At 35.9% G+C, this 24,946-nt stretch overlaps 1 protein-coding gene across 1 annotated transcript in view; it reads right to left on the reverse strand.

Moving 5' to 3' along the window:
* Nucleotides 1-1,695: 1,695 nt before the first annotated feature.
* Nucleotides 1,696-24,946, reverse strand: part of sv2ca (synaptic vesicle glycoprotein 2Ca) — a 31,271-nt gene continuing 8,020 nt past the window's right edge. The window contains exons 3-13 of the mRNA XM_058777648.1: nucleotides 16,146-16,326; nucleotides 13,953-14,104; nucleotides 9,334-9,467; nucleotides 6,367-6,456; nucleotides 5,766-5,876; nucleotides 5,544-5,632; nucleotides 5,246-5,410; nucleotides 5,009-5,142; nucleotides 4,671-4,874; nucleotides 4,389-4,548; nucleotides 1,696-4,233 (exon numbers count right to left, since the gene is read on the reverse strand). Coding sequence (XP_058633631.1) covers nucleotides 4,050-4,233; nucleotides 4,389-4,548; nucleotides 4,671-4,874; nucleotides 5,009-5,142; nucleotides 5,246-5,410; nucleotides 5,544-5,632; nucleotides 5,766-5,876; nucleotides 6,367-6,456; nucleotides 9,334-9,467; nucleotides 13,953-14,104; nucleotides 16,146-16,326 — 1,604 coding nt within the window. The 3' untranslated portion in view covers nucleotides 1,696-4,049. The remainder of the gene's footprint in view (nucleotides 4,234-4,388; nucleotides 4,549-4,670; nucleotides 4,875-5,008; nucleotides 5,143-5,245; nucleotides 5,411-5,543; nucleotides 5,633-5,765; nucleotides 5,877-6,366; nucleotides 6,457-9,333; nucleotides 9,468-13,952; nucleotides 14,105-16,145; nucleotides 16,327-24,946) is intronic.

The raw sequence follows: 24,946 nt of genomic DNA on the forward strand, positions 1-24,946 counted from the left end.
CTGTTGACAAGCTTTATGGAGATGCTGATTTCATTTTCCAGCAGGACTTGGCACCTGCCCACACTGCCAAAGGTACCAAAAGCTGGTTCAATGACCATAGTGTTACTGTGCTTGATTGGCCAGCAAACTCGCTTGACCTGAACCCCATAGAGAATCTATGGGGTATTGTCAAGAGGAAGATGAGAGACACCAGACCCAACAATGCAGATGAGCTGAAGGCCACTATCAGAGCAACCTGGGCTCTCATAACACCTGAGCAGTGCCACAGACTGATCGACTCCATGCCATGCCGCATTGCTGCAGTAATTCAGGCAAAAGGAGCCCCAACTAAGTATTGAGTGCTGTACATGCTCATACTTTTCATTTTCATACTTTTCAGTTGGCCAAGATTTCTAAAAATCCTTTCTTTGTATTGGTCTTAAGTAATATTCTAATATTTTGAGATACTGATTTTTGACTTTCATGAGCTGTAAGCTCTAATCATCAAAATTAAAAGAAATAAACATTTGGAATATATCAGTCTGTGTGTAATGAATGAATATAATATACAAGTTTCACTTTTTGAATGGAATTAGTGAATTAAATCAACTTTTTGATGATATTCTAATTATATGACCAGCACCTGTATAAGTAACGGGGTTGAGTGTGACTAAATGTGAATAACAGGAAAGCACATGGCATGCATGATATTAAGAAATCATGTATATTGTTAAAATAACAAAGATAATTTTCACAAGTAATAGTTTTATCTTTAGTTGATGTAACGGGGTTGAGTCGTTAAGCTTGACTATCACAATATTAATAAGTTATAATGATAAAAGAAGGTGGTAACTTGTTTACGTCTGCTCAGTGTTGTTCAGAAGACTTATATGATGTCACTTTCTGTTAATGATGTCACATCAGTTCTTTATGGGGGGAGAATGATTTGTGTAACGGGGTTGAGGGGTTACTGAGGTATGGAACTAAATAATATGATTTTAATGAATAATCATGAATACAAAAAAGCACAGATAGATATTTATGAGAATGGCCTTTTTTCTAATTTTATTATTCACATCCCAAGTAGACTTTCATAGATGACATAATAGGTGGTGTCTACTGAAAAAAACAAGATCATTTCTAATATATAGATCAAATGTATGCCATGTTTTAAACCTTATTAAATGAGACATTTCAATTAATACAAAAAGCTTTAAAACATAGATTTTGGTGACCCAATAGATAAAATACACTTAAAAAGGTCAGAGGGACTCAAATCGTACTGGTTTCATGGAATGACTCATTTGCTATATGTTTAATACATTTTTAATATAATTTATAATGTTTATGTTTTACCTGTTCAAATATTTGTATCCCTGCGAGCGCTGTGAGGGAAGGAAAGAGTGTCTGCTGTGCTGAAAGTGTGTTTATGTTGACTTGATTTTAATTAACATGTTTTCTTTGAAATATGGGCATAATATAAACATGGACATTTACTCCACCTCTGAATATCAGCCTCATCAAATAAAACTCGTTTTAGGTCAGTTATGTCGAGTTAAAATGTGGCAAGCCTTTATAAAAATACTTGTATTTGATATTGTCTGTGTTGACACACCACATTTGCAGTCAATTTAACCTTTGTGTTACACAAATTAGTAAGTCCAATCTGTGCATATTTTCTTCTAATAAGTTTTGTTTCATATTAACAGGTACAGACACTTTTCAGCACATCTTTATTACCTTCACAAAATATGACAGCTTTATTCTTCTGTATTTTTCTGCCATAAAACACACAACAGTGCGACATTCTCTGGAGAGCTGAGCACACAGACCCGAAAAGTTTAATACATGCAGTTTTGTTCAGTGATGTCTCAGGACAGCTTAGGAACAGTGCTGCAATGACAGATGAACAGTAAACAGTTTCAGCGGTGTACATACACTACAGATTCATCCACTGCAGTCCCCAAAAATGTTTACACACAGTATTCAGCATGTGAGTCTATTACTGTAACCCTATGTACAAAATATACATGGATAAGCACACATTTACCATTTACCCATACACAGATATATACACACACAGTTTGTACTGTTCACAAGCACACACACATCATTTCAGACAGCATGTTAACACTAAACTATATGCATAAATTAAAAAAAGAGGTTTTCAGATGAAGACAGGCTTAGATCAAGGACAGTACAGCACTGATCATTTATAATCTCATTTATAAATAACGCCTTCATGAAACTGCATAGCTTTGCTGAGAGTGAGACAGCATTAAGCCACTTCGGTTAGTTGGAAGCCAAATCAAATGAAAAACATCAGTGGTCCTATATAAGGTTCTAATCTTTTTAACTGAAATTTTTATTGTAGACCTCTCAAAACATAACAAAAGCTATAGTAACAATGACTGATTTATGTTGTTCAGAGAACTGAATTTGGCACTGATTGTAAAAGCTAAACAATTAAAATTTGACATTATGTGTTTCCAAAGCAGAATTTGCAGTGTGATATGATCTGATTCACAAATCACTCTAATATGGCGATTTGGTGCTCAAGAAATATTTCTTATTTATATCAATGCTGACGATAGTTGTACCGCTTTTTTTTTCCCAGGATACTTTGATGAATAGTAAGTTGAGAAGGACAGCATATATTTGAGACAGGAAAGTTTTATAACATTGTCTTTACTGTCGATTTTGATCAATTTAATGCATCCATGCTGAATAAAAGTATTACCTGTAATTTCTTAAATTACAATGTTAACCCCAAACCTTTAAATGGTAGTGTATTCAAATGTATATTTGTATGTTGTAGAATCAACCAAAACAGAATTTTCTTCACTTGGCTTGGAAATGATACCTGTAAATGAATCACGTGTCATGTGGTTATCAAACACATCTCTCTTCCCCTCTCCACAGATTGTAGACCCCATATGTTGAGGCGGGCCCTCTAAATTCCCTCTGCACCCGCAAACCTGTCATGTCAACAAGATGAGTCTTTGACACTGTACATAAAAGAGGCTTTCCGGGACATCACCAGATTGATTCTCATCAGTCCTTTCTGTCAGATCGTAAGATGGTTTGCATGAGTGACCCTGGCAGATACACAATCTATCATATCAAATACAGCAGCCACCTCAAGTTCATACGTGATGATGATCTTATGTAGGAGAGGCACAGTTTCAAAAGGCCATTCGCTATTAGACAAATCACAAAGTGGCAGAACAAGTCCGATAACACACGCCTGTTGTATAGGAAATCAAATAGGCTTGCAATAAAAACTTATGAACAAAATATACTGCAGAGCACAAAATAGGATTTTTTTTTGTTTTTTATAAATCTGGCCGCAGGAACTTTATACATGTACTTTGAGAATGAGTGCACAGTTGTAGCCTTTTTCATCAGAGGTTGGAGTACATATGCAAAAGACTTGATTGTCAAAAAAAAAAATACAGTAATAATACTGTAAAAAATGATGGGTTTTAACCTCGTAATCAACTTACACAATACTCAGTGAAACTGATTCAATGACAAAACCATATTCTCTTTCATTAGAAATGTATGATACCATATTTGGATGATGTTTTCACTATATAGTCAAATCCTGGAACTACTAACTGAATAAAGAGTTGTTTACCAGTAGACCGGTCTCAGTCTCTCATCTCTTTAGTAATTCTCAGGATTCAGTCAGCCAGCTGTGATGCAGCTGTGCTGAGCTTTCAGCGTATCTGATCATCCTCTCTGCATACTTGCAGCAGGTTTGGATTGCTCATTAATAGGTTGTTTTGCTCAGGTCTTAATAAGGGGACATTAATATTTACACTCACGTTCATTCCTGGGCCATTATAAAGCTCTAAAAAGCCACAAGGAAACATGAGGGTCTTGGTTAAATGAACTGTACAGTATAAAGGTGCAGAAGTTTTATTATTGCAAAGAAAGTCTAAAGATTGTCAAAATATGACGATGCCTAATTGAGAAGTATCTTGTTATGAACAATATAAGTACAACAATGAGGAATGAGGGTTAAGTCAAGCCTTTTAAGTTTCTCCAGACCTCCGACACAAGGGTTACATGAGAACATTTGACCTGGTGTCAGGTAGTCGCAATCCCACCAGACCTCCGCCTACGAGCACTGAGGAGGCCAGAAGAATGGGGATGGCTTTGGTGATGCCCACTAAAGTTCCAAAAATCATATTTCCCATTACCGCGGCTAGCTTGCACAAGGCATTACAGAAGCCAAATCCAGTTCCTCTGAAATAGAGAAGTGGAGGGAGGGAGTATGGAAGAGAATAAAGGTAAAAAGTTGGTGTTACATTGATATTTAATGGGCTTTGGGATTTGGGATCATTAAACAGCTTTGTTGCATGTCTGTTAGCATATTTTATTATGTATGAGAACAAACCCACCTTCTGTCCGTAGGGTACAGCTCTACTGTCACAACATCCAGGGAGTTCCAGGCGGAGATACTCAGCCCATTGTACAAGCACAGCATCCCAATCATCATCGACTCACTGGTGCCAAACCACAAGAAGAAGCAGCTGATACCAGACAGAATCATGGAAAACCCTGACAAAACACAGAATATTTACTGCAAAACTATTCTTTCACACATAAAAAAAAAGTATGGATCTCAAATACATCTGCAAAGTGGTACAACCTGCAGCAAAATATCTGAATATCTGTCTCACCTAACATAGACAAGCGGCCAATTTTGTCCATGAGCAGTGCAGATACAACGTTACCGGGCAGAACAGCCAGTGTTCCCAAGAAATTGACGAAGTAGACCCAGTATGCACTGTAATCATCCTCAAATGTCATTTGACAGCCTGTTTTGTTGTGGTAAAATGTGCTGTTTATGACATCTGTGTTTATAAGTTTGGAGTCGTCAATATCTGTCAAATGAATAAATTAATGAGATTTAAACCACAGTAGAAAGTGATGGTCAAGGATGCGCAGACATGCAGCAAAGTGGTAAAATGGAGAAAAAGTGGTCTGTTTTGTATTCAGAAATAAATGACCGTTTTACCAGTGTTATAGAAGACAGCCTCAATAAATGTGCAGTTTCGAAAGAAAGATCCCACTGATGTCACATCCTCAAAAAAGCAGCTCTGAAAGGTGGAATTGATGAAAGTGACAGACTTGAATTTCATACCTGCGAACCTGAGGTACGGATAAAGAAAATGATTAATGTGATAATATGCACACACAGAATAAGAATTAGTACAATAAGAAGAAGATTACTGTTACAGTTTGAATAAGTCACCTGTCATTGATAAATAAGCTATTAGTGTGTATCTGGTTCTCAAGGGTGAAATTGAAGGTGAAGTCTTCAATGCGCTCATTGTTATGCCTTTGTACTTTGGAGGCATATTCATCGGCCTGAAGATGTTTGATGACGTCAGGGAACCACACGGATAAACCATAATACCTGCAGAAGTATAGTTCTTTAATAATATGAAAGAAAGAATGAAAGAAATAGAGCGATGATAGACAGATGGGAAGATGGATAGATAGATAGATAGATAGATAGATAGATAGATAGATAGATAGATAGATCTTACCCAAATGACAGTGTGAACCACACAATAGCAAGTTTGACTGTAATGTCTTTCACTGGATAATTAAAACACTTCAGGAAGTTTATCCAAATCTGGAAACACAGAAAAAGGAGTTTTATCATTTTTATATGGATCACAAAAAAATTATCACAAGTATTCAGTAATGTATGCTAATGATTACATAGATGATATTATTTCTTACAGGTTACACATCATGAACCTCACCCCATGAAGCTCAGTTTTTATTCTGAAGATCACTTTTGAGAAAAGGTTGCCAGATTCGGTCTGCATCTCGACAAACTCATCAGTCTGCTTTGGGATCTTAATTCTGTTCACCTACAAGAAGAAACACCAGTTACTAGGGTTACGTTCACACTGTAAGCCTTAGTTCTCAATCTTGATTTGTTACTCAGATCTTTCTTTTTCGCTACATATCAGATTCAAGTGTAAATTGGTGAAAAGTTTGAAGAAAAAGATCTCAAATCGGATTTAGTCCACTTTTGCCTGCAGTCTATATGGGGTTCATTCTACGGATTTTTTTTGTTATGTAATGCAATGAAATGTGTATATTTTTTAAGTTTGACTTATACTCAGTATTTAAAAGAGGGAAAAATTCTTAGGTAGGTATAAGAGCATCCAATTTGGATGACAGCTTGATCTTCATCACTAGGCTGCTCACCAAGCAGCTCAGTAAATGACACCAGAAACATCCGTGAAGCCCACATACAGGGCAGGATGAGACAATCATGTATGAATTTAAGCAACTTTAAAGCATGGTTGGTGCTCTAAGCAGCTTAAAGTTAGCGTAGTGAGGGAATCGACTCACGGTGAAGACTTTCTCAGGCTGTCCACGCGCTCGCATGTTTGTGTCATGAATCTGCTTGAGGATCATCCAGGCCTCATCGTGCTTCCCCACCTGAAAGGATAGAGCAGAAAAATCCCTAAGAGATTAACTGGATTAAGAGGAAACCGCAGCGCTAGATGACAGCCGCCCACCTCTATTGCCACAGCAGGCCTAAAAGAGGGGCGTAGGGAGTCACGACAAGCACGCGTCATTAGCTTCAAAGAGAGTCGTGTTTCCTTAAATCAGGCTGTTTCTTCAGATGTTCAAGTCATAAACTGATGTTTTTAGAAACAAGCAGTTAACAATAAAGCAGCCACAAGCATCTGAGATGCTCTTATTTCAAACTCAACCAAAGCTACAACCCGAATTCCGGAAATGTTGGGACATTTTTAAATTTGAATAAAATGAAAACTAAAAGACTTTCAAATCACATGAGCCAATATTTTATTCACAATAGAACATAGAGAATATAACAAATGTTTAAACGGAGAAATTTTACACTTTTATCCACTAAATGAGCTCATTTCAAATTTGATGCCTGCTACAGGTCTCAAAAAAGTTGGCATGGGGGCAACAAAGGGCTGAAAAAGCAACACATTTTGAAAAGTTTCAGCTGGGAGAACATCTAGCAACTAATTAAGTTAACTGACATCAGGTCTGTAACATGATTAGCTATAAAAGGGATGTCTTAGAGAGGCAGAGTCTCTCAGAAGTAAAGATGGGCAGAGGCTCTCCAATCTGTGAAAAAGTGCGTAAAAAGATTGTGGAATCTCTGTGTGTAAGGGACAAGGCCAAAGACCTTTGTTGGATGCCCATGGTCTCCGGGCCCTCAGACGACACTGCATCACTCATCGGCATGATTCTGTCATTGACATTACTAAATGGGCCCAGGAATCCTTCCAGAAACCACTGTCGGTAAACACAATCTGCCATGCCATCTGCAGATGCCAACTAAAGCTCTATCATGCAAAAAGGAAGCCATATGTGAACATGGTCCAGAAGCGCCCTCGTGTCCTGTGGGCCAAGGTTCATTTAAAATGGACTGTTTCAAAGTGGAAAAGTGTTCTCTGGTCAGCCGAGTCCAAATTTGACATTCTTGTTGGAAATCACGGACGCTGTGTCCTCTGGGCTAAAGAGGAGGGAGAGCTTCCAGCATGTTATCAGCATTCAGTTCAAAAGCCAGCATCTCTGATGGTATGGGGGTGCATAAGTGCATACGGTATGGGCAGCTTGCATGTTTTGGAAGGCACTATGAATGCTGAAAAGTATTTAAAGGTTTTAGAGAAACATATGCTCCCCTCCAGATGACGTGTATTTCAGCAGGACGATGCAAAACCATACTGCAGCTATTACAACAGCATGGCTTCGTAATAGAAGAGTCCGGGTGCTAAATTGGCTTGCCTGTAGTCCAGATCTTTCACCTAGAGAACATTTGGCACATCATTAAACGAAAAATACATCAAAGATGACCACAAACTCTTCAGCAGCTGGAAACCTATATCAGGCAAGAATGGGAGCAAATTCCATCACCAAAACTCCAGAAACTCCTAACCTCAATGCCCAGACATCTTCAAACTGTTTTGAAAAGAAGAGGAGATGCTACACCATGGTAAACATGCCCCCGTCCCAACTATTTTAAGACCTGTAGCAGGCATCAAATTTGAAATGAGCTCATTTCGTGCATAATAGGGATGTAACGATTACCAGTTTGACGATAAATCATGATAAAATTAGTTGGTTAGTATTACCGTTTCATATTTTTAATTATCATTAAAACCGTATTCGATTACCGTAATTTGAACAACTCATGATAAATAAATGCTGTACAGCATAAAGCAGAATTTAAGTAACAGTCTCACATGCTCACAGTGCGCAGAGTAGTTTCGTTTTGAGTGAAAATAGGGCAGAAAAGCTGGGAGGTTTTAAAAGAGTGCTAAGGGAATTTTACAAATGAATATATGAATGAATTAATTATAAAGTACCTCTGAAGGTAAAGTACTGTCTTCAGAAACGATTCGATGGCATTTTGTTTTCATCTTCGCTCCATGTAATACCTAAAGGAACTGTTCTTAATCGCAATACTGCTTTGTCCATTGAGTTTACGGGAAAAAGCTGTAATTCAGCTTTTCTATAAGCGCCACCTAGTGTCAGAGAGTGGATTTACAAAGACTTATATTTATATTCAGCCTGTGTGCAGTTTGTGACTGACCAAAAACGGACCGAATTTGCATGCCCTGCTGTAATATTGACTGGTTGAGGAAAAGAAAAACAAGCTTATGTGGATTCTACACATTTAAACAATTCAGATAAGCTATCTAGAATTATTTATGGAGCAGATAAAATACATATAATCATTTAATAATCAATTATCATTTTGACTTAACCCTTTTCTTTATTTAAAGGCTGAGATGTGAGGTTTACCTTCATATGAAACTTATTCAACGCTTTATTTGAACATTTTGATATTTGAACATGTTATTAAACTGTTCTCAGTCAAGTTGTCATTTAAAATCTGAACATCATTGGTAATGTTATTGTTTTAGTGATTATGCAAACAAAAAGTCATTTTATTTGTTGTTTGTTGATTTTTAAATATAAAACTTGGTGAAGTGATTTATGTGCCGGTACTTTTTAAACATTTTCAGCACATTTTAACAATACCATGATAATACTGATAACCGTTATAATTTTGGTCACTATAACCGTGATTATATATTTTCATACCGGTACATCCCTAGTGCATAAAATTGAAAAATTTCTCAGTTTAAACATCTGTTATGTTATCTATGTTCTATTGTGAATAAAATATTGGCTCATGTGATTTGAAAGTCTTTTAGTTTTCATTTTATGCAAATTTAAAAAAACGTCCCAACATTTCCGGAATTCGGGTTGTATAATGAATTATACACTTTCTTTGTGTCTCTCCACCTAATTCCAGACACTCCTTACCTCCAAGTAGAATCTGGGGCTCTCTGGCATGAACGTTAAGGCCACCACGGCACAGACGCAGGGGAGAGCACACACGACCACAAACACCCTCCAGCTGTGGAACTGATAAGCTGAGCCCATACTGAAACTCCAGCCTGAGAAAAACATCAGACAATTTTTCATGTTATTGATCCAAAAGAGACAAAGGGCTTGGCTGCCTGGTAGCACTTCAAGCCATAAGACTGTAGAATTTGAACTAGAAACATCTATCAGTATCTGTTGGCATGTCACAGTGATTATGGTCTGAGTGAACACATCCATTTCATTTGTCCAACGCTGATTGATTACATAAGAGCTGAGTGTGGCGTCTTTTCCAGGTGATAGAACTGAAAAACATCAGTATTAATGTGTGCAATAGGTTGGTCTTCCTTTTATACTGCTGTCCTGATTTCAGTTAGCAACATAGTATGGAATAACTAAATAAAAAATTCTAAATCTAAAACAAAATAAAGCTGAAATAAAATATAAATATTATAACTTATATTGTCAACCAAACCAAGTTTAAGCTGAAGTAATAAACCGCTTAAGCTAAAATTGAAATTCAAATACAGTCAAATAGAAATGATTAAACAAAAAAACTAGTAAAATTACAAAAGCACATAAAATTACTAAAACTACAATTCAAAATATGAAACATAAAAACTGACATAATTGCCATTATAAACAAATGTTTCTTTTATCTTTTATATTCATCAAAAATTAGCCTAAATAAAATCTAAACTAAACCTAAGAAAAATTAGGAAGGTAAAGGTAAAGGGGAATGTAACAAATTTGTGTGTTTGTTGTTCGTGTGCTGAAATATTATAGAAACCTTACAAAATCAAACTGCTTAATTTACAGTATCTTGCACTGATCTACATATTTCAAAACAGTAAAGTTGTGGTTAAGCGTACAGAGCATGATATTCTTGATATAGAGGCTAGGAGAATCGAGAGCACACTGAGCTACAGGATTGCCCAGTTCTGTTTATGATATTCTTACGTGCATATATAAAAGGACTTGTCAACACACCACCCAAAACTATTCTGCATTTCTAAGTGGTGTCAGGCAGGTTTCTGAAATCACGTAAAGCAGCTTTAAGACTGTCATGAACTCAGTGAGCTCAATAAATATATCCCAGGCTGAAAATGTGTTTTTCTCATTATATTTCATTTTAAGTGGCTTCTTTTCTACTTCTACTCCATATGCATCTTCTTCTTTACCGGTAATGTCTTATGCACTGAGCTGTAAAACAAGTGGACATGTCTTTTTGAAAGGCTTAAGTGTCTTTCACTTATGGTAATGTAAAGTGGCCAGGAATAGTACACCCAAAAATTTAAAATTGCTTAAAATGTAGATGAGTTTGTTTCTTCATCGGAACAGATTTGAATGAATTTATCATTACATCACTTTCTCACCAATGGATCCTCTGCAGTGAATGGGTGCCATCAAAATAGTCCAAATAGCATAATCCACAAGTAATCCACACAACTCCAGTACATTAATTACACTTCACAAGACATTAACTGATGGACTGAAGTTGTGTTGATTACTTGTGAATTATCGTGCTGCTTTTATCAGCTGTTTTGACTCATTCTGACGGCACCCATTCACTGCAGAGGATCCATTGGTGAGCAAGTGATGTAATGGTATATTTCTCCAAATGTGTTCTGATAATGAAACAAACTTATCTACTTTGTGAATTAAATAATCATAATGGGTCACATATAAAATAACATGTCCTAAAAAGAAAAAGTCACATAATACACATAGTAGATAAAAACCCTAAGTTTTGAAAGAGAGGAATACGGCATGATGAAATATGGAATTCTTTCTTTGTGTGTGTGTGTTCATTAGCATATCTCTGTGAAGACCTGTGGTAAATAATGAAGGTAACACTACACTGCAGTATAAGTGAGAGTTATGAAGCTGTGATTGCAACAGCAGGCAAGCCCAGAGGGTTAATGTTTCACCCATGTCATTGGAAATCTCATTACGTAGATTATGTGCATAATTGACTGAGGAAACGGGTGACTGAGTCAGCAGCTATAGCAGATCTACCGTTTTGTACAGCGCCTTGCCAGTGGCTCTACTCACAGTCGGTTTTAATGCTAATAAAACGACACACACACGCAAACTGTGTAAAAGCAAATGTTGTAATGACTTGAAACATTTCCAATTGTAAGGACATTTATTTTTTATTGTGTTCCAAAACCTAGCAAGCTGCATTCAGATGCAGTAATTTAAAGCATCATAGGCACCAACAGAAACCTAATATTTACATTTTCTTTATGAAGAAGGAAACCCCAGAATGTATTGCAAGCTCAATGAATTCAGAATTGCATACTAGCATAATACTCTTGCTATTTCTTCCATAAAAAATATGGTAAAAACAGTAAAAGTGATATTCTAATATGCGATTCTGAAAGAGGCACATGAGGTAGGACAAATGTTTATTCAGTCCTAAAAATCATGGCTAATATATATATATATATTTTTTATAAATGACTATTCACCATATTTGTGTTCTATGTGTTTTTATTAGCCTCTTTGTACTCATATGTGAAGATACTGTGGAGTTAGCTTAGCATGCTAACTCCAAACTCTATTGAAATCAATTGTGAGTCTAACCTCTTTTGCACCACTTGCTGTATTGTATACAGTTCCTGCTGATGAACAGCGCTCCAAATAAATGACTATAATAAGGTTGTTTTTCATGCTGCATTAAGAGAGAGCTGACTATGTAGGCAGTGGACAGTAGGGAGTTCACTAGATTTTAGAATAGAGATTTTCAGAATTTTATAGTAGGAAGGACTGCTACACTCTCAGAAATAAAGGTACAAAAGCTGTCAGTGGGGCGGTACCTTTTCAAAAGGTACATGTTTGTGCCTAAAGGGTCCGTTTTGGTACCTTAAAGGTACATATTAGTACTTAAAGTGTACATATTTGAACCTAATAGGTACAAAAGTGTACCTTTTGAAAAGATACTGCCCCAGTGACAGCTTTTGTACCTTTATTTCTGAGAGTGTAGGAATGCTAGGAAGGACTGTATTTAGTCTGCATGTGGATATACAAACCAAGTGATAAATGGCAATAGAGCTTTTAAAAATGCCAGGAAACTGATGAATTACCCATATAGTACACACAGTGCATAGTACGCAACTCAATCTCATTTCCATTTATATTTCATTCATTATTATTACTATTACAGTCAGAGATTTAAACAAACTCCACACTCTATGTATTGTACTTTGGTGCATAACTCCCAGACTGTCAGCATAACAAACATGAACGATACCTCAAATTGTGCGCCCTCTTCAGGAGACGTGCCATGTCACAGTAGTTTACATCCAACCAAACTATATAATAATCCATTTATAATTAAATCAATCAGACTGAACTTGATCCAAATTAAATTTCAATATATTAAAAGGGGTGGTGTAGATCTTAAATAATTTCTCAATCTGATTAAAAAATACATATGTAGTGCCATAATGCATTTAGGTTAGGCTATACGTCTTAAGAACCTACACGATGGATTGAATTGATTGAGATTGGCAAAAATTTGTAAATGTAAACAGTGAGATACAGTAAATGATCGCTGAATGACCATGTACTTTGAGAACAGGGAGATTGAATGTAAACTACCCACCCATAGCTGCTCCGCTTCCTTCTGCTCCCCCAACACGTATACACAGACACCCAATTTTCAGAGCCTATGACTGTTTCCCATTGATTCCAGACAATAATACAGACTCCCTAATACTCTCCAAGCCGCTGTGTCTGACAGCTTGTCCCCTGCTTGGGCTCCACCGTGAGCCATTCATAAATCAAGCACTCCTTTCGTTTTGTCTCACAAGGCAAGGAGAAAAACCTCATTACGATCTGTTCAGAGAGAACAAAACAGAGCAAACACCTCCCCCCGCCTCCCAAAATAGGAGTGAAAACGGTCTGTCGTTTTGGCCAAGAGACTCCTCTCCATACCCATTCACCTCCTTTCCTCCTCCCTTCCCCTCTATTCCATCATTTCGTTACTGATGAGTGCAGCTTATTTCCAGAGTAGAGGTTCTCATAAATCATCGGGCTATGCTTTCCCCCACAGGAGTCACTTTATCCTTTAAATATCCCTGCAGTGCTCTGTTTCTACATTAATCACTTAACCTAAAGCTCCACTGTTCTCCGCTCCCTCACAGTCATCACTGCCAGTGAGAGGACAGCCCACACGTGCTGGAGGAACAGCAGACACTTTGACCTGAGCTTGCCGAGAACATTGTTGTAATCGGACTCTACCTGTGTCCTGTGTTACTTCATTTATATGGAAATGAAAAGATAACATTTGTTATCTTCAAATTTTGCTTGCTTACTAGAAAGCATCATCATAGTTTTTTGGAGATGGTACCTTGATAAAACCATGTTATTTTAGACATGTACAGTTATAGTCCCATGGCTTTTAGACATGTAGCATAGCATTTGTTTGAAATAGAAATCTTCTGTAACAATGTAAAATAAAATTAAAAAAAAAAAAATATATATATATATATATTGTCAAATAATTAAAAACCTTGATAATGATGATTAGTAAAATAATCTTGTTCTGTTACCATAGTGAGGTATGATGGCCCAGGCCATGGCAGAGGCATAAATCTCCCCAATCATCCAGAACATGCAGAGCCAGCTCAGATGCTCTCCACGCTTCTCTCTTGCCAACACCTCAGCAAAGTATGAGAAGACAATGGGTACCGCTCCACCAATCCTGAAGGACAAGACAAGGAAGAATAAAGTTCAGAGGGTCCAAAAGCTCAGCAAATTATGACAGCTGTTTCTTTTTCATGTACCTTCCTTTATAGCGTAATTTTAAAACATGTGGATCTGTGGACCTATTTAAGTTGTGTTTAAGCGTGTAATTTAAAGCATGTCATTTCTGTTAATAAAACTTGCTACCATCCCCAAAAGGAATTGCAAAAATTATTTCAATATGGTTTTCCAAACGGTCTACCACTGGTTGAAAAACACGTCAAGAAAGCTTTGATAATGCTACACTTATCAGAAGAATCAACCTAAAAACGTGTTATACCGTACATTATGCAGACAAAAAATATTTTAAGACTGAAAAATTACAAATTAAAAAAAGTGAAAACTGCTTAAAAATAAAAAAGCTTTAATTGCTAAAAAAAATTACTAAATAGAAAGAATATTTTTCTGCTTGAGGACAATAAAGAACATTCCTTTACACTCTGTTGGTGTAAAGAAATTGGCTAGATTTAATTAAAACACTACTCTGTGTCCACAGAAAAACGAAATGAGTCTAGTCAGTGAGATTAATTAGTCCTGGGTGTCTTCTTCAGATCAATATTCAAATAAAAAACATTGTAATGTCCAATTACTAAATGTTAGCATTTAAACGAATCAAAGAATATTACATTTTTTCTGTTAAGTAAACTATTGCTCAAAAGTTTTTTTTTGTTTTTTTTTAGTAAGGATGCATTAAATAAACACTTTTATTCAGTCAGGACGCATTAAATTGATCAAAGATTACAGTAAATATTTTTACATTTTTAAAATTATTATTTTTTATTCTTTCTATTCGCCTTCAGTGTTGATTTACTGAAGAAGGCTTGCTGCCGAAACGTTTGACTGACGATTGCTCTGTTGCAAAATTAAAATAAATTGAAAAGTTATTAAGAAGATAGAGCGAGTGCATATCCCTTACTTGAAAGTGATGTTATTGATTGATCTACGCACCCAAAACTGAATTTGAGCAGTGATTTTTATTTTTTCATAACTTCCTATTCATCAAAGAATTCTGAAAAAAAGGATTTTGGCATCTTTCAAGAACATTATGAAATCTTACTGTACATGATACCATTCATCACTACAACCATATGGACAGTTTAATTAGCAACAACATTCTATGAAATGCCTAATAGGGGGCACAATAACTCCATCATCAGAGAGACAAGTGCTTTAGCCGTAGAGCCACAGACAGTCTCCGCCAGCAATGGAGAATCAGAGCGTCAAGAACGCAGCACTGCAGAGGCTATTGATCCAGCCAGATGTAATGTATTGTCTGTCTGAAAAAGACTATTATCTAAAGAATAGGAGAGACATTCTCGTTTTAGAGGTGGGTTGATAAAAGATGCCCATTGTATAGTTCCTCATGATACCAACAGAGAATGCTTTCCAGAAACCCATGTCAAAATGCAGGTGGAGACTGTATCTAGGTAATGTGTTAAATGGATAGGTTCCTATGTCTGCTTGCTTACACACAAGAGCGACAGATATATTTTTACAGTGTTGCGTGAGGGAGTCTTCACTACAAACTTCACAGGAATCACCATAGGATGTACTGTATCTATGTGCTCAAAAAAACCTACAAGGACATGGATTATGGTATCAAATATTAGCCACAATCATAACCAGTATTTTCCCCATCAACATCTTTATACTTCTCTTCTTTATATCAATAGCTTTTTATATTTTATATAAATATATATCTTTTATATTACACCCACACTACTGTTCAACCTTTTAGGGTCTCTGCTGACCAAGGTTGAGAGAAATAGAAATCTAACTGTCACTTTTGATCAATTTAATGCATCCTTTCTAAATAAAAGTATTCATTTCTTTTAACAAAAATCTTACTGACCCCAAACATTTAAACAGTAGTCTCCATATTTATATATTTCTTTGTATTACAAAACCTAAAGTCTATGTCAAGATCCACATTTTGGACTTGACAAATTTAATATCTTGAGGATGTACCACAGATTGTGTGGTGCAGGACACAGACTCACCCGAAGCCAGCTATCATGCGACAGAGCAGGAAGAAGCCATAGCCCTGCACAAAAGACGACAGGAAGGCGAAGAAGCCATTCATGGACATGCAAATGAGCAGACACTGCCTTCTGCCCACCTTGTCAGCCATGCCGCCCCAGAAGAAGGCCCCTATCATCATTCCCAAATACACAATGCTACCTGCAGTAAATAAGAGGAGGTGGGGAAAAAACAACGTGAAACAGTGAGAACACACACCTCAGGCGGAGAAACACACAGACTGACGCAGTCGTATTCAGGAGAGTTTGTTTTTGTCTTCATTCTTGTTTGGCGGCTGATTTATATATACTGGTTTATATGCAGCTGCTTTTCAGAACAAGAACACCATTAAACTTTCAATTGACTGATGTTTTCACCTGAGGACTTTCTTTGTTGTTTTCTGGGTGAAAGGCAGGAGACTTTCCGTGACGATGCTATAAGCAAGGGAGTTTGTATACGGTAAAAAATGTTGATTACATAAGTAGCCCAAAGGAAAAACAAATAACCATTAAAAATGTATCAGATTTTAGTGATCTCAGAATTCTATATAGAAGACCTCATCAAAGGATTTAACTGAAAAAGAACTTCAGCTATTGTGTATTTCACAAAGATGCCTCATCTAGAGCAGAATTAGGATACTGCAGATGGTACACAGATATAAAGGAAAACCACCCTGCAAGTCTGCTAAATACAGCAATATACACACAATCTGAGTCTATTTTTTCCTAAATGACTACTTTGATGAAACATGGGTGAACTTAGAGGTAAAATAAAACAAAATATAATAAAATAAAATAATGATATTCTTCTGTAGCAGAAAAAACTGCGACTGGAAAAAAGGGAAAAGCTTGGTTCATTAGAAGTAAATAAATAAATTCAGACATAAACAGTTGAGGTCAAAAGTTTACATCCCCCTTTCAGGATATGCAAAATGTTAACTATTTTACCAAAATAACAGGGATCATACAAAATGCATGTTATTGTTTATTTAGTACTGATCTGAATAAGATATTTCACATAAAAGATGTGTACATATAGTCCACAAGAGAAAATAATAGCTGAATTTATAAAAATTACCCTGTTCAAAAGTTTACATCCCCTTGATTCTTAATGTGTTCTTACCTGAATGATCCACAGCTGTGTTTTTTTGTTTAGTGATAGTTGTTCATGAATCCTTGTTTGTCCTGAACAGTTAAACTGCTTGCTGTTCTTCATACAAATCCTTCAGGTCCCACAAATTATTTAGTTTTACAGCATTTTTGTGTATTTGAACCCTTTCCAACAATGACTGTATGATTTCGAGATCCATCTTTTCACACTGAGGACAACTGAGGGACTCATATGCATATGCTCCAGAAGGAAAAACCATACAATAAGAGCCAGGGAGTGAAAACTTTTGAACAGAATGGAGATGTGTACATTTTTCTTATTTTGCCTTTATACCTTTTTTTTTTCATTTAGTACTGCCCTTCAGAGGCTACAGAAGATAGTTACATGTTTCCCAGAAGACAAAATAAGCTAAATTTACCCTGATCTTTAAATTCAAAAAGCTTTCACCCCACATTTAAACATCTTTTATGTGAAATATCTTATTCAGGTCAGTACTAAATAAACAATAACATGCATTTTGTATGATCCCTCTTATTTTGATATTAACATTCTGAAATAAATAATTAACATTCTGCAGATTCTGAAAGGGGGATGCAAACTTGTATGTATGTATGTAGGCTATGTATGTATGTCTGTGTATATTTAATACACATACATACATATATATATATATATATATATATATATATATATATACAGGTGCTGGTCATATAATTAGAATATCATCAAAAAGTTGATTTATTTCACTAATTCCATTCAAAAAGTGAAACTTGTATATTATATTCATTCATTACACACCGACTGATATATTTCAAATGTTTATTTCTTTTAATTTTGATGATTAGAGCTTACAGCTCATGAAAGTCAAAAATCAGTATCTCAAAATATTAGAATATTACTTAAGACCAATACAAAGAAAGGATTTTTAGAAGTCTTGGCCAACTGAAAAGTATGAAAATTAAAAAAACACCGCCCGGGCAACGAAGGAGTGGCTTCGTAAGAAGCATTTCAAGGTCCTGGAGTGGCCTAGCCAGTCTCCAGATCTCAACCCCATCGAAAATCTTTGGAGGGAGTTGAAAGTCTGTGTTGCCCAGCGACAGCCCCAAAACATTACTGCTCTAGAGGAGATCTGCATGGAGGAATGGGCCAAAATACCAGCAACAGTGTGTGAAGACTTACAGAAAACGTTTGACCTCTGTCATTGCCAACAAAGGGTATATAACAAAGTATTGAGATGAAATTGTGTTATTGACCAAATACTTATTTTCCACCATAATTTGCAAATCAATTCTTTAAAAAATCCTACAATGTGATTTTCTGGATTTTCATAGTTGAGGTATACCTATGATGAAAATTACAGGCCTCTCTCATCTTTTTAAGTGGGAGAACTTGCACAATTGGTGGCTGACTAAATACTTTTTTGCTCCACTGTAAGTCATGGAAAGAGGGAAGAGCTACAATATTACATAAGACTGAATTTTAGCTGTTTTGTCAGACACAGAGAGCATAATAGACAGAGATGGGAAGAAACTGGTGGATTGATAGTTGTATTTAAAAGAGATGCAGTGACACTTTGTGCATGTGTTGCAATGCACAAAACGTTTCAGAGATTTGCTGATTTCTCCAAGTGTAAATTCTCAACTGATACAGCAGCTTTCTTTGTGACCAAGCACTCACAATTTTGCTGCTGTAGAACCAGCACAGCAATTAATAATGAGCAGTAAACTGCTTTTCTGGTACAGTAACAAGCCTGCTAAATAGATTCACTTTGGAGGTGAACTACTTTAAGATTTGTGATTATACAATTGCATTTACTTTATGAAGCAGAACATGTGTATGATAAATGCATGTCTCACTTTCTAATAATACCGCAGACTCATAGAGGCATAAAAGACACATTTGTCTCCAGATGTTCATTACTTGTAATGAAGACTCCTGAGATCATGTCAGGCATTTCACTTTTCAGCAAGCTGCTCAGTTAAAAAGGTCATACCAAACATTTCTTCTTATTTTTCCATTTTTAACATTAGTTTAAAAAAGTGCCAAAAACATAATTTAGTTACTTAAAAGCTCCCATCCCAATCCACTTTAACTGGAAAAGAGCATCTAGTATTACTATTGTGATTACCATTTTAATGTTGTTTTTAAACATCTCAGATTTATTAACTAATTATTTAAATATTTTTAGGTTTGCATTATAGCACTGATGGAGTAGCAAGCATAGCTTTTTTTGTACTGGATAATGACAATAAAGATTGTCTGTCTCTCATACATTATTCAAAATGTTATACAAAAAAAGAAAGTCACACAGTTTTGGAAGAACATGAGAGTGAGTAAATGATTTTTGGGTGAACTATCCCTTTAAGCATATGCAGTTAAATCAGCAACAAGTAATAGTAAAAGTCTGTATTTAACCAGCTATCAAAGCTGTCTGTTTTGGCTTACTGAAGTTGTAGTGCCGTTAGACAGGTGATAGAGAGTGAGTCTGCTGGTTAGCCGAGCTGTATGAAAGCAGTTTAGTGATGACTGGGGCTGTTGACACAGCAGGGAGTGGTGTATGGAGACCAGTAGGGGACAAGTGCTTATGGCTGATTGTGTTTTCTCAGCAGGGTCCAGGGTTGATTGTCAACTCAACAAAGCTGAGAATCATACACAGCTACTTCTACGACAAAAAAGACGACTGATGCAGAGAAACGCAATGCACAATAACAAAAAGATAAGAGATTAATCTGTTGCCTTGCACACCTACAAATATACAACATGCATGATTTTACAGTTATTAATTATTATATAATAAACATCACAAAGCAAGAATGCCGTTGTGAGTACCTTTGACGGTGGTCCAATAGCAACATCGCTTTTATAGCTACAGCAGTTCAGTATTGTATAACTTGCTTTTTAGAAACAATATTTCAAACGGAGCCAAAGTTGACAACAGTCACATGCAAAAGTCGTAATTGGTATGTCGTGTGGTAGCTGTGGAGTCTCAGAACAAACACTTGAGTTGTTTCGTTCCTGTTTTGAACGAATCGGTTGAATGAATGATTCAATGAGTCATAAAGATATTGTCGCCACCTACTGGCATAACAAAGAAACCTACACTGTCAAATTCCTTCCACTAATTCTGTATGGAAACTGAAAACAATGCCAAGCACATTGATACAAAAACAATAAATCCATAATTTAAAATACCATTTAGTTCTCCAGTTATTGTTACCTCTCTAAAGTCACACTGTAAAAAATGATGTGATCAATAATGTTTTTATACTAATTTAATTCATCAAAATATTTTAACCAACTTCAACATCACTTTTTAGGTCTTATGAGATTCAACTTTTTTTTTAAAAGTCAGTTTAATATAATTTAAGTTGAAATTAGACTATTTGTAAATCCAAAAAAAATAAAAATGTAAACATTTAAGGCAGCAGCTGAACTTAGGTTTTTAAAGCTGCAGTCCGTAAGTTTTGCCTCTTTGTCGCCATCTCTGTTTGAAAATGTGGAATTGCAGCTGCTTGCGGAATTATCTTGCTTGCGTGGGATGTACTACGGCATGGCTGCAGCGCGGATGAATCTAATATTTTGAGGTGAATGTGTTGCTGTCAGTCACTGCACCGGTGTGGATGTTTACGTGCTTCGCAATCACAGATTCTAGCCTACGTCTTGGAATATATGACCCAAATAAGAATTTTCATCGTATATTGCCATCTGAACAAGTAAGCAAGAAGTCTGCCATGTTTGTTCTGACCAACTGAGAAAAAAAAAACATTACAATAAATCGCGCTACCAATGGTGATTTAATCTAAAGATTGGTTAGTTCATATCACATCAAACTGTGCAAATTATTATTATTGTTATACTTTTTTCTCAAATTATTAATGTTAACAGCATCAGCATTGCGTGACAATGAGTATAGTGTGTATTAGCGTGTAGATTTCAATTTCTGTACAGTCTAATATCTAATTGTCATGTCCTTCGAATTATTTTAACCCAAAAAGCAAATTATGCTCCCTTCGAACTGGTTTTCTTTAAAATACAAATCTTGTGAAATAAGGCTCTCTGTAATCAGAAGCACATTTAAAATTGGAATATAATTTCATTTCATTCACATGTGTTTCATAAACACATAATACTTTCTGATTACAATCAGCCATCAAAATGATACATTTAATTATTCTAGCTGCTGTGAGAAAAGACTATAAACGATCCTCCACCTGCAGGATTCTCACATGCGATAGCCTAGTAGCTGGGAAAACAGACATGACGTAATGACACAGTGCCATGCTCGAATTTCCCGCAAAAATCTACCCGTACCACTCAGATTAGAAAACATTATTATAAGCTAACCATTGTGAATCAGGCTAAAGTAAGGAGATAGTTTTGAACACTGGCTGGTTATGTACTTGCTCAAATATTGATTTTGGATCATTTTTAAGCAAAAAAAGTTACGGACTGAAACTTTAAGTTAGAATGTTTTACAGCGCATAAATTATTAACACAGCATTTGTTTCAAACAGCGTAACAAGATTCCTGAGTCTTTATTTTCATTCCTTTGTAATGGCAGTGACGGAGCCAAAGGCAAAATGTTTGCATTCCCCCGAGAAACTCTCTCAAAACTGGTGATGGAAATAATATGAGGTGGAAGGAAAAATTTTATTTCAATGAAAACAGTGATAGCAGTGATAGACCAGTCAACAGCAGAATTTTAATTCTTATGGAAAGTAGACCCAGAGGAAAGCACAAGTGCTCATTTATTCAGGGCTTTTAAAAAATGAATCACCCCCATAAGTTGAATAACTCACAAATGAAACAATAAACTATCTTTTTACTACCTGAACTGTTGTTATTTTTCCATTGTCAGCTTGTCTTTAGGATCCGTGCCTTAAAAACCATCTGGGTGTATGGAGCGACAAAGCTGAAATGATTATAGCAATAAGATTTATATTCTGTTGCTGAATATCTGGGCCATAGAATTTAAAAGAGAGCATTAAACAGAGAAACGAAAGAGAATAAAAGGTTTGGGAAAATAGAGTCAGAAAGGCAGGATTATTTTAAGCAAATGTTCTCTTTAAAATCGATATATTATGTATCTCCCTTTCTCTCTCTTGCACACATTGAGAGGCTGTGCAGGTCTTGTAATCTCTGCAGTGGGTGATTTCACTGCAGTTTAGCCAAGCTCAGCGTCTCCTAGTCACCAACGCACAAAAAGAGACAGATAAAGAGAACAATGAGAGAGGGGGGACAGAGAAAGGGAGCGAGAAAAAGGGTTATGATAAGATGTAGCAGATAATTCAGCCACAGATTAATAGACGAAGATGGGCTCCTGGATCTAAGCCAAAAGTAATGGAAGATACATCACACAACGTGTTCACAACACCATGCATTACTGTAATTGTGTGATGCAGCAATTTTCCATTGCCTTCTTTCTATAGAATACTAAATGCACCTTGGGTATAATTCATAGATTTAATCAGGATGAATAGTCTGATCGTAGTTGGGTAATAAAACCAATAGACTGTGAAACTACATTGAACTAAATTGTCCTGTACAGTCAGAAACAGATCAAATAATGTCTGCATGCATGAACATATAACAAAAGTCAATTTCCTTCTCTAACTCATAATAGCCTTGAATAATGCCTGGGAGAAGGATAGTTAATATCAAAGTACACATATGTCAGTAATGTGACACAACTTGTTCAGTTCACTGCGGTTCTGTTCATACAGCACATATCATTCTTGAACATTCCCTACAGCAAAATCATTTGGTCTTGGCAAAAAGCTCAAATGTAAAAGGCCCCTTATTTAGCGTCTGTTTAAAGATTTATAAAACCACAACTGTGCAATTTGAACAAATTTGTCAATCACAGTTGTCTCAATATTCTTTCTAACTTGTAGCATAGTGTATGAATTTATGATGGTGACTCTTCTCTTTAGCTTAAATCACTGTATATTGTTTATTGTATGGAAAAGAGAAGCCTGGACATTCTGCTAAATTTCTCACTATTAGATTTCATGAAAGAAAATTAAACGGTAGAGTATGTGGGTTTTGAATGACTTGAGGATGAGTAAATGACTACAGAAAATGAATGTGTGAATTGTGATCAGGTTTAAACATCAGATGTGAAATGTGGTACTGTGCCATTTCACTAGTTACACTATAATAGCAAACAGAAATAGAGTCAACACTTGAATGCTAACTAGGACCTGCAGAAAGTTCATATTCTGCAGCATCTCTGCACTAAATCACCACTGCACCACTGTGTCTGCTGGAAAGCAGCCATTACCTTACTCACCGAGAGATGTTCACTGTTTAACACGACTGAATTACACTGTTGTTAGTCAGCAGGGTCTGAATATCTGCTTGAAACAATGCATTGTTCTCTGAAAGAAGTTTGGAATTAGTCGTTTTTAAGCAAGGATTAAAGTGATTAAAATGACAGTAAAGACTTTTATTCCGTTACAAAAAAAAATCTAACGGATTTCTATTCATCAAAGAATTCTGAAAAACATTTACTTGAGCACCAAAAGATTCACAGGAAAATTTCTTTTTAAAATATATTTAAACAGTTATATGTTATTTAAATATATAAATTTCACAACATTTCTGTTTTTACTGTATTTTTTATTAAATAAATGCAGCCGTTGTGAGTTTAAAAAGATTAAAAAGACATAAAAGACATATATTTCAAAGCTATTTCTTTTTATCTCTATACAGTGTTTCAATCTTCCTGGCTGAGGAGCAGCAAATTCTTCTGCTGATGACCGTATCTGATCTCAAAAGCCAGTAGCTGTACCGGCAGTCACAGCCGGCCATGTGCGATTATGTCTTAAAAGCCATTGACAGAGTAAGGACAAAGAGAGAGAGGGAGCATGAAAGAGAGCGAAGAAGAGCATGCCACACAATGCCCTCAGGGCTCTCCAGATGAGTGCATAAGTGAAGAAAAAGCAGGATAAAAAGAAGGATAGAGAGAAAGAGAGATATTCAGACTTGATTAAACTGATAAAACACATAAGAATGTCAATTGATATGAATATCAATGACCCTAAACCAGGTCAATGAGAACTTTTAGACTGTTTTAAGAAGTATCACACACTTGCTCTTGATGATCAAGTCATTTCAAAATATTTTGGTATTGTTGCTTCCTTTTTGTCCAGTATAGTAAACTGTCTGGCCACACTAAATAATAATCTACTACCTAATACAACAGCCAATAATAATAATAAATAAATAAAAATAGGTCATATAATTAAAAAGAAAACACTACTACCAAACACTACCATTGAAAATTTTGGGGTCGGTCATTTTTTTAATGTTTTGGGAAAAAAGTCTCTTATGCTCAACTTGACCATTTCATTAAAAAGTAAGACAATGATTTTGTGAAATAATATTACAATTTAAAGTTACTGTTTTCTTTTTAAAAATAAATATTTTTTAATGTAAAAGAACACCCTAGGGTGATGTGGAGGAGAAAAATTGTTGAATAAAGTTATGTTTTTAGTTTTCTTTGCGCACAAAAAGTATTATTGTAGCTTTATAAAATTAAGGTTGAACCACTGATGTCACTTGGACTATTTTAACGATGTCCTTACTACCTTTCTGGGTCTTGACTGTGGTAGGACCCTTGCTATCTATGGAGGGTCAGAAAGCTCTCGGATTTCATCAAAAATATCTT

The sequence above is a fragment of the Onychostoma macrolepis genome, chromosome 05 (assembly GCF_012432095.1).
Source record: "Onychostoma macrolepis isolate SWU-2019 chromosome 05, ASM1243209v1, whole genome shotgun sequence".
NCBI lineage: Eukaryota > Metazoa > Chordata > Actinopteri > Cypriniformes > Cyprinidae > Onychostoma > Onychostoma macrolepis.